Here is a 17,857-nt window from a genome sequence, read left to right as displayed (position 1 = left end):
GGGCCTTACTACTGCCTGAAAGTCAAAGCCCGAAGGAGCAAGTGAGTAAGCTCACTTTAGTATTTGGCTAATGTGGTGGGAAGGAAAACGTTAATACTTTTCACAAGGATTCCACAGATTTTCACAAGCCCAGGAGAACTGGCCGTGCAATCCTCCACAGCAGATGCACCCCTTACCTAACGCCATGATTTTTTTAGTGCAGGGTTGAACAACCCTTTCCATACCTCTGAAGCAGAATCCAGTGCTTTGTTCTTCACTTGTGCATCCGAGCACAGTATGTTCTCTCCTGCCCAGGCCCACCCCACCGCTAAGTCCAACTCAATTGTCAGGGAGATCAGGGTTGGCGTGCACTTACAGGAGCGATGAGTAGCAAGCCTGAATCACAGGAGCCACAGTTCTCACAGTTCCATAGATGCACCCCTGGACTGGAATCAGTTTGTCACTAGTGCTAACCTTAGTACTGGAAAGGACCATATGAAATGACATGAAATTAATAACTACTATCCTTCACAACCAGTGGAGAAGTGTGGCTCACTGGTTAGAGCAGGCAGACCCTGAAGCAGAGGTCAGACCCAGGACCAGGGTTCAATTCCCGACGCGGCAGGGTCTTGAGCTCAAATGTCCTCGGATTCGATAATTCTCGCTTCGGTGCCTGACCTAATCATGGGTTCACACTCTGCAACTCTGGGCATTAAGCTTGCTTAATCTCCACAACGGCCCCCCGCTGCGGGATGCCTGGCTTTCACCTTGGGGATGCCCTGTAGGGGCTATCCCACAGGGAAAAGCCAGGACGGGTTCCCAAGGCAAGCGCTTAGAGACCCCTGGGTGATAAGCGCTATATAAATCCAATATACAATACAATACAATTACATATAGCCCCTGCATTGCATTAGTCTTCAACAATTCTACCACCATGCTAGCCCTAGCCAGCCCTATTTCTATAAGCCCCACTTCATGTGCCTGACGGTATAAGGAAGTGGTGCCCAATGACCAGCCTAATGCCCAACCTAACGCTGGAGTATTAAGATGCAGCTGCCTATGCGGACTGCTGCTCCATGCCTCCTTGGAATTGCCAAATAACCTGGTCTTGCGACATCTGAACAGCATGTTTATGCATTAATCTAAAGAAATGATCTGTGCAACGTAAACAACTCATGCACGTCATGAGAGGGAGCTTAGAGTGGGATATTCTGAGCTGGAAATGACTGAAGATGGGGAGTCTGTGCTCAGCTGTACTTTCCGTTGATTCCCTCACCTAGAAATAAAGTTGCTGAGGTTTGGCAGCAAACACCCTTGTCAGTGCTCTTGGGCAGTCTGTAATTGGGACAAGACGTTAACAAGCACTGGCAAATCCAATTTGTTTAGTCTACAAGGCCTATTGGCTTTGCTAATGTTACTAAGCCGTGCTGCACAGCACTGTGGCTACTATGCAGCATGGCTTAGAAAACAAAAATGAAAAGGTGCGATGTTGCAGTCGCCGCATCATTTTGTAGATGTGCATGCAGTTCCACAAACATATGCGCACCTACAAAATGGCCCTTTGCTTTTTTACTTACCGACCCAAGATAGCTAAGTTAACCAAAAAGCACAGAAGGACTGCATTAAAATGTGGTGCAAAAAACAAAAATGAAATATTAGTACGGTCATGCCTATGAGCCAAAATCAGAGTTTGGAAGACGGGTTATGCTATCCAAATTTTACATCAATTCCGTCTCTCTTATTAGTGTGTCATGGATAAAATGTACCTGTAAGAAAGCAGACTGCCTATAAGTCATGTTTATGACAGAGTGACATGTGCCATACTCTAAATCATGCCCTATGGTTTCTATTCCACCACGTAGAGGCTAGCAGATATCATACGACCTGCTCAGGCTTTTGTTCATACATTCGGATTTAAGTGCAGCTCTTAACTCTGGAGACGAAGTTGTGTTGCAATTGAGTGTGAATCTTTCTCGTCTTTATATATTAATGGCTGGAGATAGGGTGGGGAGGAATGGGCCTGGCCATAACATGAGGGGGGGGGAGGGCACCATCATTTTCTGATACTATCATTTTATGCTGAGTACTTCACCTTTATTTCTTTTCAAAGAGTTTTTGTATATACCGCACCCACAGCCATTCCCCAACCAGCTGTGCAGGCTGAAGCCCTGTGCCCTTCCCATCCGGTCTGTGAGTGGTTTTCACCGGACAATTCACCCAATTTCATCTTTGGAAATCGTGGCGGAGTGGAGAAAAAGAGGAGCAGTTGTGCATGGCTCCTCCATCCCAGTGCATTCTCTGAATGTTAACATATTTATAAAAAGTAGCCCATAAGCCTTTAAGGGCCATGTGCTGCTTTAACCGCATGCGCGCTAGCGGTTTTCCCGCTGAGCGCTGCGATTTTAAAAATCCCGCGTTACGTGACAAGGTCAACTCGTCACACGCACAGCGCAGGTAACGCCCATGACGAGCTGACCTTGTCACACGCATCGAAGGGGTTAAAAAGAATAAGGATGACACCAAGGGAGTGAGAACGCAGGGACTGAGCTCTGCGGTCCCTTGTGAGCCCCCACACATGCATGTGCAGACATTCGCAAAATATTCTGCCTCATTAATAGGAATGCCCTGGGACATTTTGCGACATCCTGCCAATATATATTAAATGATGTGATGGATTAGTACATGACTGTCATCACAAAATGCTGGTAGTAGCTAGTTGGTGGGCAATTTGTACATACTGGTTGGTAACCTGCCCAATAATAGTACATCAGGACACTAGGGCAGGGGATGTGAATGTGGGGGGAGGGGGGCAATAGTTTTTTGCTTTTCAGAAACAAACTCTCGATTTGAGAGATTGTTCCTGAAAATCAAAAAGTTTGGTGAATGGGACGGCCGACTGTCCACCAAACTGTTTTTACATTGAAAGAAACCTCCACACTGGCAGATCCATTCAATGAACAGTGATGACCCCTGACTGGCAGTCATCTCTAAATCTAACGTACGTCAATCCGTCAGGACGGCGGGGTAATGTTCTCTGACTACACCACCCTGACAGATGGACTACCATCCATCAAAAGACAAATCAGACCCTAAATGCTCCACTGGCGGCAGGCACGGGTCGGAAGTGGTGGGGCAGGAGTGGGGAGAGGTGTAGAAGAATTTAAATTAAAATAAACTTACCTCATCACCGTGTCTCTCCTCCGACGCCTCTCCGCGTCCGGCGGAACGGAAGCAGGAAGCACACAAGCTCCCCAAAGCCAATCACGACGCTGTTGTCAACAGTGTCATGATTGGTCTGAGCGTTGTGGTTCGGTACTCAGGCGCAGACTTTGAGCCTGTGCATGTTCTCCACCAAGGCTCTAATACAGAAGTAAGTCACGCCGGTTCGCGCACAGGGTAGGAGTTGATGACAACGGAGTTAATGTTAATGTTAATGTTAACAATTTGTTGAAGCGCAAAACAGCTGCCCCAGCAACGGAGCGTCCCGGCGCTGAACCTAAACAGTACCTGAGGGGAGGGGGAAAGTCTCAGAAGAATTAGATGACGGAGAAAAGGTGGGTTTTTAGTTCCTTTCGAAAGGTAGTCAGGTTGGTCAGGGTGCGGATATGCAGAGGCAGGGAGTTCCAAAGCTTTGCCCCTAAAACTTTGAAAGAGCGGCCGCCCATTCTGCAAAGCTTGGTTCGAGGAACCGTCACCAGGTGCTGACCCAGCGAGCCCAGGGTGCGCTGGGGCGTGTAGGGTACTAGAAGCGGGCGCAGGAGTTCAGGACCGTCTGAATTAAGAATTTTGAATGCAGTGGTGAGAGTTTTGAATTGAATGCGGGATTCAATTGGCAGCCAGTGTAATTTCCTGATGGTGGCTCTGGCAGAGCACCTGCGCGGAAGGCCAACCACAGCCCTGGCGGCCGAGTTCTGAACTTGTTGCAGGCGTGCTAGTTCTGTTTTATTCGCCCCTAGGAATAGGACGTTGGCATAGTCCAGCCGAGCAAGGATAATGGATTGGATGATAAGTTGGCAGGTTCTGGAGTCGAAGAAACCGAGTATCGGACTGAGACTTCTCAGTAGACCCACACACGTAGCTGCCACTTTCTTTGTGTGGGACTGGAAGTCGAGTGAGGAGTCTAGCCAGACGCCTAGGTTCTTCACAACATTTTTAGGCACGGGAGTGGGGCCAAGCAGAGAGGGCCACCAATGATCGCTCCAGTGACCGGGGTTTTTACCGAGGAGAAGCACCTCAGTTTTCCCAGCGTTTAGTTGAAGGCAGTTGCGCGTCATCCACTGCGCAACTGCCGCTAAGCCATCCCTGAATTTAGCAGCCGAAGTAGATGGGCCCTCAGAAAGAGTGATGACCAGCTGTGTGTCGTCGGCGTACGACACCAGCGTGAGGTCCCACTCTTTTGCCACTACTGCAAGAGGCTGGACGTAAAGGTTAAAAAGGGATGGACTTAGCGCCGAGCCCTGAGGGACTCCCTGTTCGGTGGAATGGGGTTGGGAGATGTATGGCGGGGCTGAAACTCGAAAGGACCTGTCCCTCAGGAAGGACCGGAACCACTCGAGGGCAAGCTCATCGATCCCTAAGGCCTCAAGTCGTTTCAGCAGGATATTGTGTGAGACCGTGTCAAAGGCCGCGCTGAGATCCAGCAGGATCAGCGCGGCACTTTGACCGGCGTCCAGAACGCCCCGGAGGTGTTCAGTGGTGGTCAGCAAGGCCGACTCAGTGCTGTGACCTGGCCTGAAACCATTTTGGGATGGGTCTAGGACGTTATTTTGCACCATGTGTTGGGATAGTACTTTATTCACATGGGCTTCTGCCAGTTTAGACGTCCATGGGAGCAGCGAGATGGGTCTGAAGTTTTCTGGCTTTGTGGGATCCAGTGTGGGTTTTTTAATGATAGGGGAGACCCATGCTAGTTTCCAACAGGTGGGAACCACAGCTGAGGAAAAAGAAAGATTGAGTAGGCTGGCAAGGGGGGGAGAAAGAAATCAAGTGAGTCCAAGAATTTGGCTGGTCTCATGGGATCTGTGGGAGAGCCAGACTTAACCTGTCTGCACAGTGTAGCAAGGTCGTCGAGGGATATGTCAGGTATTCTTGACAGTCTAGACATGCCAACCGCAGGGTTGAGAGTGTTTAATGAAGCAGGCTCATCTTGTGGGAAAGTGACGTAGATCTTCCTCACTTTTTCAATGAAAAAGGTGGCAAGGTCTTCGCACTGTGTCGAAGAGGTGATACAGGAGACCGAGTTGGAAGCATTTTGGAGGTTTTGAACAAGTTTGAAGATCGTTTTAGTGGGGTTAGGGCTTAGTTTGATTTCCTTTGCATAAAAGGAGGCGCGGGTGGTGCGAATCGCTTTGTGATACATTCGTAGTTTTGATAGGTAGAGGACTTTATCGCTATCTAGATAGTTTTTTCTCCATCCGCGTTCAGCTTTTTTGCATTCCTTCCGCATGGATTTGAGCGTCTCATTGTACCATGGGTTAGTAGGGGAGCTGCGGGTTTTGGTCCATGTAGCCGGGATTAAGGTGTCAAGCCCTGTGATGATCCAGTCGTGGAAAGCAGCATAGGCTGTATTAATGTCACCGTTCTCGTCAGGGGGGTGGAACTCTCCTAGGTTTTTAATTAGGTCCTCTGATGAGAGTTTATGCCATGGCCTTTTGTAGCAGGGATTAGCAGCAGGTTTAGTGGGTGGTTTTTTCGCCGTAAGGATGAGTCTGATAAGGAAATGGTCGGTCCAACCCATTGGTTCAGGGGGATCGGCCGTAGCTTCTAAGATGTTGGTAAAAACAGGGTCTAGTATATGCCCAGCAATGTGAGTGGAGGAATGGACGAGAGAGTTTAGATGAAGGGCCGTAAGATCAGCCAACAGGCTTTTAGTGGTGGGGTCAGTAGTGGAATCAAAATGGAGATTAAGATCACCCAATATGGTGAAGTTGGGTCCAGCTTTGCGAATGATGGTTACTTTTGGAGCCTAATATACATATGAAGAGGAGAGTTGGGAACTATCTCAATATTAGTTTATGTCAACACTGGAAAATGTGAAAGACTATAAGATCACAGGATATCAAAGTGTGATGATTTACAAACAGCTCTGATGAAGTCAGTGGTTTATATACCAGATGACAAAACATGTGTTGGCTACGAAATTGATTGAAGACATTTTAACATATGTTAAGAAGGAAGAATAAAAGACAAACAAAAAACACTTTATCTTGTATTTACTTTTTTTAAAACATTGGGTTGCTCAGGGGACTTAATATGTTTGTTTAAGTTGAGGGCATTTGTCCTCATCGCAGCTAGGGGTGTCAATGGCCATTCCTTCCCATTGAAGGAGCCCGGGTCGGGGAAGGCAAAGCTGGACCCAATGGGGGCCCGGGCCAAACGCCGTCCGAATGCGGGAGGCCTTCTCCCCCACCCTCCCCAAGGGACCGCGATTGGTCACCCTGAAGGGAACTCGGCCTCCCCCAATCAGGAAGCAGGCCAGAAGCCACGGCGGCGCTTAAGAAGGGGGTAAGCAGCCCCATCAAGCATTCAATCCCCTCCGACGGCTAGAAGATAAGGAATCCCACAGGCCCACTTCAAAGAAAGACAGCAAAGCGGGCGTCGCAGCCGCAGGGGGTTGAGGGGAGGCGGAAGACAACCTAGAAGGATTGGAAAGGAAGAGAAATTGATAGAAGTAGATGAAAGGCTCATGCAGTGTCCTTGTGATGCCTCACGGCAGGGACACTGAGGGAGCAAACAGTGACCAGTAGCCACGGGGAGAGTAGATGGAAGGCCCCCGCAGGGCCCCTGGAATGCCTCCTGGCAGGGATACCAAAGGAGCGAGAGATAGAACTCAGCCGCAGGCTGGATACATGAGATGCTCACTTGGGGTCCTTGGGATGCCACACGGCAGGGACCCGGAAGAGCAGGGAGCAGCCAAGTTGGCACTGAAGGCAAGCGGATCGGCACTTGCGGTCCGGACGGACACCCATCAAGTCGGTAGCAAGTTAAAGCCTAACCCCTTGGCAACAGTAGCCATGGTATTGGGGCCTCCTCCAGAAAATGATCGGTCTGAAAAGCAGATATCAACCAAAATGGAATGAATGAGCCACAATGGCAAATCGTTAAAACAAGGCTACAAAAACGGTATACATCGCCATGAGAAACAAATGTATAAAATGTTTGAGTTTAACAAACTGGGACCTTTTTTGGCACAAAGCAAGATGTCCTTGATATGTTTAAAGGTTTAAGGGGTGCAGTTGGAAAAGGACTAAGGGAGGAGGAGGCAACTCGAGTCTGGGAGGGGTTGAATCAGAGGACAACTTGAGACTTAAATTATGGTACTAACGGTTTGCGCAACCAATAGCCTTGCCACATGGATTATTACATCAGGCTGTAATGCAGCCAGGTAGAGAACATGCTAAATGCGCATGACTGTTTGGCCGGCCCAAGATGGCTGGCCAAAACGTCATGCACACTTACAGAGTGCCTACCAGTTCTCCCCCTACTCTGTGAGCACAGCAGCCCAGCCCGCCCCGCAAAACTGCCTCAGCAGGGAAAAATAAAATGATCTTAACATCGAGTTATTATCTTTTTATTGTTCCTTTTTTACACTGCGGAAAAGCAGTGGTACGATGCTCGGTGGAGGAGCTGCCACTGAAATGCTCATTTTATTTTCATTTAGATGACAATGTAAATGACTTCCCCACTCTCCAGATTCGGGTGGTAAAAGCGACGACCAGGGTATCCTGGCCACACGAGTCTAAAAACATTCCATAGTTTCTCCTGCAAGGGGCATAGACATTTGTTCCTGCACTTAGAAACAGTTATGCCATTTTTAATTGGTAGAGCTAGGGCCATGGGGTTCAAGAAGTGTGTGGCTGGGTCTGCATTCAGAGGAAAATGGCAGAGCGAGTCGGTTTAGTGGCCATCGCTTGCAAAAACATTCTATGTTTCAGGCTTGGGGGCACTGAAAGAAGATGAACAAACATCCGTTCATTATTAATCTGAAAAAATACACAAAAGGTCTTTTATGAAGTAAAAAGTTTCACTGTTTCATATTGGAAATACATCTATAAAGTGCAGAGTAGAGCTTGTGAGGCATTGGTCACACACCCGCGCAGAATTCGAACATTTCTGCTGTGACAAACTCCTAGAATCCCAGGAGTTCACCTGGAGTCAATATCTCCCATTCCCTCTTTGCTGCTTCCCCAATCCTCTGCTTACCCATACTCGGATCCCAAGTTATCTCTCAACAGCGCTCAAATGCAGCTTCGTAGCACTTCAATAAATAACAACTAATAAGATAAACCATCAACACACTTCACACAGACCACCAAAAAGATATTGAATTCTGAATTATATTTGAACCAGTGACTGACAGTTAAAAGGACACGGAACTCTCGTGATAAAAGGCCACAAATACATTTGGGCCAGTAAATCCCATTGGTGGTGCAAAAGCCTTTATTAGGTTTGCCCCAAACTTGGGTGCCAGCTGCATGCAACCTTGGGCCAGGCGTATTAATGCTTGGGTTGCGTTCCCCAAGCCACGGTGGTCAGCTTACAGTTGTGTACAATTGAGCACCTGCTGATTACTACATCATCACGGAGTAGTAGTGATGAGAGAGTGTAGAATCTGTACCAGCAATTTGCACTGGATGCTTGACCAGGCGGAAGAGAAGCAGTCAGCCACTCTACCATTGGAGGCGGGAACTGTAGAGTAAGCCACAACACGTTTCCTGAAAAGTAAAATTAGGTGACGTAACGTTAGCCAACAAAAGGGACACCCGCCCATTTGCAGGTGTGAACTATACACAAGTGTCGAGTGTGCGGACCGACACAAGAGGCAGAGGGGGCATTTACAGTAGTCACCTGCTGTTAATCCGTAGGTGGAACCTGATTCTGGACGCACAACGCCAATGAGGCATCAATGGCAGAGGTGGACATAAGGTCGCCGGGTAAGTTCTTCGACCCAACACTTGGAAGAGGTGGAGGACATGAACAGAGACTTGCATCAGGAGTGGTGCGCTTCACCGGGTTCGCTCACTGAGATACTCATCAATTTGATTCCAATACAGGAGATGGTGTGAAGGTCCAACTCAGTCTTTAGTCGAGCCGGGTACAATGCCTCATTTTAGGCACGAGATAATGTGTGGCCAAGCCCTGCAGTGTGACACTGAACCCTTCTCCCCTGCACTCTTCATGGCTTCCCCCATCCTGGGCTGCAGAGGGCTCGCACTGAAAGGAGCAAGAGGGATGGGTTCTAGCCTGTTCTGCTTTGCATGTTTAAAAAGTATGTACATTCCTATATACCGTATATATTCCTATCATACGCTCAATCTCTTAACAGAAATAAATATCCTCTGGCACCCAAGTTAAAAGTTTCATTACACATAATTGACGGGGTCTTGGAGGTGTCACTAGAAGAGGTTTACTTAAGGTTGAACAGGGAAGACTACCTATTACCAAGGGAAAATGTAGGCAACAATCCACTACCTATTTGACCACAGGGCAAAAAAAAATTAAGGGGCTGCGAAGGCGCGGAGGGCCCCCATGCCAGAGTTTGGAGAGGATTAAGACCTCTGCCCTGAAGACGCAGCTCTTGCAGACTCCAAGCATGACATCGGTGGCTCCACCTAGACACTGGAGTGGCCGGATGCCTTCAAGGGAGCTCTTACTCAGGTCCTTTCTGCATATGAAAAGGCATCTAAATCTTCTAGCTCAACTATTGCCCCATCTTCTTGCCTACTTGCAATGGCCGTGCAGCATGAGGCTAGAGAATACACGGTGTCCACTCTAGGGAATAATGTGAGACCTTAAGAGCAAGCTGGATATATCCTGCCAAAACGATATCTTATAAACCTGAAACCGGGACATGACCTTATACTGGAATGCATTGGTAACGTCCACTGATAAACTCTGCATCCTCTCCTGTGACAATAACCACCGTAACCTACTTTGGAGAGCATGGATTGGTACAGATGTGTGTACAGTGCACACCCAGCTAGACAGGACACAATTCTGACAGCACCAGAGCACTCCTTCAAAAACAGTCAGATCGTTGACTGCACGAAGCAGCTAAGTTCACAATTCCCATATCCAACAGTAGTATCATTTCAACAAATTGATGTTCACATTATCCAACGCAGTGCGACATTGAAGCTACGATTCGCGCTGTTCTTGAATTTTGTGTCAATAATAATGGTTGACTCCAGTCCTTCCATGCAGTTGATCCTGACAGCTCGATCTCTCCATCCGGCATGGGCCTGGTACCTTCCTTGCTGCACTAGTCTCCCCTTCCTTGCCGTGAACAAGTGCTAACCAGAGTCAAAGATCTTGAAACATTCTTAGTGGTGGAAGGCATTTGACATAGTCGTTTATGAGCAAACCAGGGATCCCAGTGAAGCCCCAACGCAGCCGGGACGAGGTCATTGGGTGGACGGAGGAGAGGCTGCCCCTCTTCTAGAGCAGGAGGCTCCTGCCTTTACTTCATTTATAGTCTTTTAATCAGCTTCTCCAGTTTCCGTATTCGCGAAGATTCTTGCTCGGGAGTGGGTGCCGAGAGGGACAGGGAGTTGGTGTTATCCATCCCCGCAGGAGGAGCCGGCAGCCTCTGACGGAACAGGTCCAACATGCTGCTTTGCTCACTTCTCTTGAGACCCTAAAATTAAAGAAGAATACATTAATGAATTGAGGGTACTGCAACAAGAAGGTTATGCATTACCACCTGAGCCACAGATCGCCAAATTCAAGATAATGTAATAGGCCGAGCATCCTGGCTCGCCTTTTGTCCTATGCTGAAAATTGACTTCTCTGAAAGAAAAAGTCTGATTTGGTGGTACTGGTAAGGGGTTCTTCCAACTACTGCATGCTCGGTTCTTAGTGAAGCAGAAATATATAAGTCCACATCTTGTGGATTTTTCCACAAAAGGTATAACATGCTGTCCTCTCAAAAGCATAAACAGGTGTGACAATGCCGACCCAGAACTGCACACTGCACTTTCCTTGTTCAGGAAATGCATAGGTTTATAAAGTTCGTTCAAGCAACCAGACCCACCAGATCTGATGTACTCCAACAGGAGCATCGATACACCTCCCCTTAATAGTAAAACTCATGCCTTTGACCTCAGTTGTGTAGCAAGGATGACATGCACCATAATACAAACTAGGAAACTGGGCCCTCCATCCCAATGGTTTGGCAGTAAACATACAGTAAAATACAACCATAATTGGGATGCTGAGGGTTCCTCGAGGCTAGATCGTGCAGGGATGCACACAGCCGAGCTGTTCAGGGGCATGCTTGACCAAATTGTGCAGAGGATGGCCCACCTAGATTGTACTGGAACGGATGAAGTCAGGGTGTTCTGTGGCAAGCGAGGACAGGTTGTGGTGGGGAGTGCCCAGCCGGACGGTTGGGGGGCATACCAGAGCAAGATTTTAATGGGACGCGCCCTGCCAAGTTTGTGCTGGGGTAAGTATAGTCTTGTTATGTTGAGGCCTGCTCAGCCAGGTTGTGTGGTGGTCTGCTAGGCCAGATTTTGTTGGGGTGCGCAGGACCATGTTGTGTTGGCATGTGTTGGCATGTGCAGGTCCAGGTTGTGTTATAGGCTGAAAAACAAGGTAATGTTGGGGTACACAGGGCATGGTTGTGTTGAGATATGTAGTGATAGGTGATGTGAGAGGTGCACTACTAGGTGCTGTTAAGGTTTGCATTGCAATGTGCTACTTTGGTTTGCATTGCTAGGTTGTAATGGAGCGTTCTCTGCTAGACCTTGTTGGGGTGTCCAGGACAGGTGCAGGGACAAACGATGTAGGGGGTGCGAGGCTCTTATTGTATCAAGGGCAAGTGTGTGTCATAGCCACCAACCAAGGCCCAGATTCTTACCAGACACAGCCATTACTTTGATGAGAGTGGAGAAGTACCTCCAGTGACGAAAGACTGAAGACATGTCCTATCTTCTCTTCCTTCCTAACCTTGTACCCCTTATCCATCCCCAAAGCAGGACTCTCTTAGAGTTTTACTTTACAGTTCAATCACGTTTAAAGTCCGTTCAAGCAGACTGTGTGATTCATTTACACCAACACATCTGTGTAAGAGTACAAAATATCACAAACTGTTGTGGGTTTTCAGAGCTCAGTGGTAGTTTCAGCCTCATCACCAGTTTGAAGACTACCCATCAAAAACAACCACAAGTCACCTGTCAATGTATGTTCCGCTTAGTATTACTATGTACAAATAGGTTCAAATACTAACATGAAGCAGCTCATCAAAACTTGCGCCAGGATACTATCATCCCATCTGCTCACCTTCATGTCAAGAATTTTCTGGAATGTTTCTGTGTTGCAATCTACTAGCAGCTTGATGTAATTGTCAACAAACACAATGGAGGGCTCATGGGGCGCCATCACAACCTAAAAACAAAGGAACATGTCAACTAAGTTATGACTTCTATTGCACAAAGAAACATGCCACATAACTTTAAACAAGATACGATCAAAAAGTAATTGATCACATTTTGGCCACTTACATACATCTTATACATATACATTATTTTGTAGGTTTCCTGTTTTCAAAATGTTGATCCAGGAGGTAGATCTCCGGAGACTGAGGGTTCCAGCGACTGGTTGTTATGACTGAAAAATCTCTTCCTCCCAGAGACCAGGACCACAAGGAGTCAATTCAATGCTGATCTCTAAGAACTGGAAGATGGTTAATGTCTATGAAAGGAACAATGCAAATGGATGTTAAGCAAAACCTTTCTCCATTAAAGAGCCAGGAAAGGGTCCTCTTAGAAGATATCTTTCACTGAATACAGAGACATTGAAGGATCCTCTCATAAGGTACCTTGGGTTCCAAATCAAATCCTTTCACTCAGCAGAGATCCAGCATATGTTCCTCTGCTAATGTGTGCTAGGATCCAAAGCAAACCCTTGACTAAGTAAAGAGGAGCCAATGAAACATGACAGGAAATAAGGTATGTTGCTACCTAAAGCACACACTTCTCTGAGTTAAAAGCTAGTGAAGGATCCTCTCGCAATGTGCAATGGGATCTAATGCAAACCCTTAATTATTGGCATGTCTTCTAGTTGTCGATAACACTTACCAGTGGCTTATTGTCTGGATGAAAAGTCACTTTCACTGGGGGATTTGTTATAGCAAAGCAAGAAAGGTAACATGAGGGAAACCATTAAGAAACACAATTTCCCTTGGAGATTGAGGTACGAGAGACAGATTTCATTTTGTAAAAACAGCATTGCATAAGATGTGGGAAAGATGGCTCAGAATTCTCACTGCTACATCAGCTAGCTGAAATCTGCAGGTCAGAAGTCTGAATCCCAGCGTGGCCATGGTAGCCTTCAAGCTTCGAAGTCAAGAAGCATGCTTGGAGTCCGCAAAATCAGCGGTGTCAAGTACTACATAAAAAAATTCGAAGAGGGGATTACAATAGACCCTCAAACAAGTTGGCCAGACAGCATGTGTGTTGGGCGCTGGCAGGCTGTCACTATCTCTGTATTCGAACGATTGAGTTTAAGGCTTTAAATGTAAGGTCCCCGGAGAGTTATGCAATAATTAGTGTATCCTGTATAAACAGATAACCCGAGCTTCGGAATTTTCTGGGTGCAAAATGTATACAGAATGACAACTTTCTCCATTGCCCAAAATCCACGTTTTCTTAACAATTACTGCATTGATTTTCCTCATTATATTTCAGCAGCTTTGGCTTTCCAAAATGTAACAGAAGAAACTCCTGGGTTTAGGACTTTATTGCACCCGCTAATGACCAGGTGAGGTTCGGTATGGGTATTTATATATCATATGAAACACTGCCCTTTGCTTTACTGCAAACCCGGTGGGAAGGTTTGCTGGGGTCGCAAAAAGCATTGAGCCTATGGTGGTTATCATGTAGAGGTACAGCAACCGCCTGCATGCAGGGAATCATATATGAGGGTCTTCCGGCTGGACAACGGTGGCCACAACACTCAAACAAGCCTTTTCTTGCTTCTTGCGGTATGGTAGAACTTTGTATCCCGGACGGCGGGCTAACCTGTAGCATACTCCGTTTCCGCCAAACATACTCCCACCAGCTAGATAAACAAGTTAACCTGATAACCGCTATCCTATCTCTGAGAGATGTATTACTGACATGTTTTTCATGTTAGTTGTTCGGGCTTCCTCTGTAATGCATAAAGCATTACAAAGCACCCTTGTTGCTGGGTCAACACTATACAAACTGATTTCAATAAACAAAAGTAAGTCCCGCAGGCCAGTGCCTGTAATACAGAACTGCAAAGGTCCAAATACACCCAATGGCATTCTTAGACGAATTCTGGGGTAAATTGTAATAAAGGGCACACCCACTGCTGCCATTGGCGGCGGCGGCATGAGACTAGCCTGCAGGTTAAGGACCAGTTTGCTGCCCCCAAGCATGCAGTTTAAATGAGCGTCGCGGGATGCTGACCCCTCACAAAAGCCTGTCCGGGGGGCCTCCTCGATAAGCTATGCACAGACTACGTCAGATCTGAAATGGGCGGAAAGTTCACATCTGACGTATAAAGAAGGCGGTCAGAGAGGTGCTACATGAAGCTCATATCGGTCGGACCGGGAGACCGGCCTTTGGCTTCATTGGCAAGACAACCAGACGGGCATTTTTCAAATCATGCTGAGGGGGTTAACACGTGTGCACGGACCCCTGGGCGTTACTATCTCGTCCCGCTTACTCCTCCAAGACCTACTGCATGACGCGAGGAAGGGGTCAAGGGTGAGGGTGAAGATAACCAACTAATAATACAAGCCATAACCGACAAAACAATTCACCAAATTCAAGCGCACGTTAAGTAAATGAATAAGAGTCGCGTTGCTTTGGAACGGTTTGTGGCCACAGAAATAAGTTTCTGGCGGGGAAATAAAACTAACTGTGTAAATTCCTTCCGACCACTCTCCCCAGCGGTGCCGGCCAGACAGAGGCGCTGTGGCAGACTCGTAAAGCAGGAATGACCGGCAGAGGCCATGGGGATGGGAGATCCGTCTGGGATGAGAGGAACGGGAGAGCAGACTGTGCGGATTGGAAATGCGGGCGTCAGCACATACCCTGGAATGAACAAGAAACCATTTTCCACTCGTTGGTACGGAAAGAATACACGGTACGAAAGCACCACTTACTTGAATAACAAAAATGTAACCTATAAGCAGGTTGGCTAGCTTTAGAATGCACCGGGGTGCCAATTTTACGGTCTCCAATGGATGCCTGCAAGCTACACAGACACTACAGAGCCCCCAGCCAAGGAAGTGACAGTAGGACTATGAACAACTGTCCCATCAAGGACAGGGACTTCACCTTCAGAGTACTCAATCAACTTTGAGGCGAAGGAATAATGTTGAGGCAGGAATAGGAGGGCCCTATGACACAGAAGTAGCGTGCTACTTGCCAAAAAGCGGTTCAACACCTCATCAGGGGTAGCAAGTGATATATAAATGCAAACCTTTCCCTCTTTTGTCCCACTACTATCCTTCTCAATCCAAATAACAGACAAACATATCCACCACTAAAATTAATTTCATATTTTCACTATGCTAATTTACCACTAATCCTTTTGGGTTCCGGAGTATTGTGCAAGTTGACGAAAAAGCACTTCGACGCGTCATCAAGGGTAGTAACTTAACTGATATATAAATGCAATTACAATACAATATAATACCTTCAAAAAGCTTTTCCCTGCAGGTTCCTTGTTATGTTAAATGTTGTTATGTTATAGAGCGCACTTACACCCAACGGTTTCATGGCGCTAGTGGCAACATTGAGGCGAACAGAGAGAAGTGCAGGCAACAGAAAAGAAGAGGGGAGAAGGGGGAGGAGAATTCCTAATCATGTGCCTTACGAAACAGATAGGTTTTCAGAAGGAGATCTGAAATGAGCGTAAGAAGTAGTAAGTCTGAACTCTAGAGGGAGCACGTTCCAGAAAGAGGGAGCAAGGAACGAAAATCTGCGCCCTCCATACTTCTTGCGTTTAAAAAAGGGTGTCGTGAGCAAGGCGAGATGGGAGGACCGGAGGTTGCGCGATGGAGAGTAGTGATGGAGTAGAGAGGAGATGAAGGCTGGGCCGAGGCCGGTCAGGGTTTTAAAAATGATACAGCCTAGTTTAAATTCAGAGCGCTTGGCTACCGGGAGCCAGTGAAGGGTTTTAAGCAAGGGACGGACATGGTGGTGCCTGGGCTGATGGAAGATCAGTCTTACAGCCTGGTTCTGTACCAGCTGCAGACGATTCAACTGGTAGGCAGGGATACCGACATAGAGGGAATTTGCATAATCTATCCTGGAGTTTACGAGAGCCAAGCGTGCCAAGGTGAGGGCCCCCGTAGTCAGGAAGCGAGATATCTTCCGGACCGTACGTAGATGGAAGAAACTGGAGGAGACCACGGCATTAATATGGGGCTTCATCGAGAGGTCTTTGCAAATGGTGACTCCGAGGCTTTTAGCAGAGTCAACAGGGTGGGGAGGAAGGCCCAGGCATGGTGGCCAAACGTTGGAGCTACAAGCGTTGGAGACACCCCCGATCAAGACCAACTCGGTCTTGTCGGGTTTGAGCTTCAAATGGCTTCCCCCCATCCAGTCGCTAATACAACACAGGGTGGATTGAAAATTGTGGATAGATTGGACCGATGAGTCAATGTCAAAGACCAGCTGAATATCATCTGCATAATTTAATGCAGTGACGCTACAGCCTCGCAAGGAACGAATAAGAGGGGTGAGGTACAAGTTAAAAAGGAGGGGAGAAAGGGAAGAGCCCTGAGGGACGCCACATGTCAACCTAACTTTATCAGCAGAAAAGTGGGAGAAACAGACAGCCTGGTGACGGTCGCTTAAGAAAGAGCGAACCCACTCGAGGGCCAGCCCCTGAATGCCGGCATCACTGACACGGCCGACCAGGATATCATGGTCAACCGTGTCAAATGCGGCCGACAAATCCAGGAGCACCAGGATCTGGCTGATCTTAAGGTCCGCCCCCTCCGCAGCTCCTCCATCAGTGAGAGTATGACCGATTCAGATGAATGGGCGGGTCTAAAACCAGCCTGTTGAGGGTCGAGAAATTGGGTGCGTTCGATGAAGGAGCTCAAAAAGTTGGTGACATGGGCCTCCAGTACTTTGCGCAGGTAGGGGAGCAGGGAGATGGGACGGAAATAGCTCATGAGGGACGGGTCAGCGTTGGGTTTCTTTAGGATGGGCACTACTTCAGCGGTCTTAAAGGAACTAGGGACCGAGCCCATTTTAAGTGAGTCATTAAGAAGTGTCAGACGGGGCATAGGACAGGCAGTGAAGGCCTCTTGCAGGACATGAGGGGGGCAGCAATCAGTGGGGGAGCCAGAGGTCACCTTTTTTAACAGGGCAGAGAATTCCTCCTCAGAGATCGGGGGTATCTGATTAACTGAGTGGGGATTGGAGGTGACAGGGGTAGTGATCGGAATAGATAAGGCTGAGGGAGTCCGGCAGGAAATACTATTTTAAATTTTTACTATTTTGTCAACAAAAAAGGAGTTAAGGGAGTCACAGAGAGCCTGAGAGGGAAGGGGTTTAATGGTCACCCTGTCTGGGTGCGACAATTCTTCCACAATAGAGAAGATGTCTTTTGCTTTAGAGGCCGAGTCTACAATTTTTTTGGAAAAGTATGAGGTTTTTGCCTGTAGAATACCTTGCTTATATTCTTTGAGCCGAGCCGCAAATACCAGCTTCTTCTCTGGGGCGTAATCTCGCCGCCAGCAGCGCTCGGCCTGTCTAAGCTTAAGTTTCATAGCTTTGAGTTCCTCTGAGAACCATCTTTGCGCGTCATGGGGGCGCTTTAGTTTGACGGGTTTAAGAGGAGCTACAGTGTCACTTGCTGATTTGAGCCATCGCCTTAAGCCCAAGGC

General features: G+C 47.6%; 1 protein-coding gene across 1 annotated transcript in view; it reads right to left on the bottom strand.

Annotated features, from left to right (window-relative positions):
• Positions 1-8,297: 8,297 nt before the first annotated feature.
• Positions 8,298-17,857, bottom strand: part of LOC147668673 (vacuolar protein sorting-associated protein 53 homolog) — a 508,123-nt gene continuing 498,563 nt past the window's right edge. The window contains exons 15-16 of the mRNA XM_086948529.1: positions 12,262-12,366; positions 8,298-10,615 (exon numbers count right to left, since the gene is read on the bottom strand). Of these exons, the coding sequence (XP_086804655.1) occupies positions 10,448-10,615; positions 12,262-12,366 (273 nt within the window). The 3' untranslated portion in view covers positions 8,298-10,447. The remainder of the gene's footprint in view (positions 10,616-12,261; positions 12,367-17,857) is intronic.

The sequence above is a fragment of the Lissotriton vulgaris genome, unplaced genomic scaffold (genome assembly GCF_964263255.1).
Source record: "Lissotriton vulgaris unplaced genomic scaffold, aLisVul1.2 SCAFFOLD_1307, whole genome shotgun sequence".
Lineage (NCBI taxonomy): Eukaryota > Metazoa > Chordata > Amphibia > Caudata > Salamandridae > Lissotriton > Lissotriton vulgaris.
Note: the sequence above shows the minus strand (reverse complement) of the source record. Positions and strands in the feature narration are given on the sequence as shown.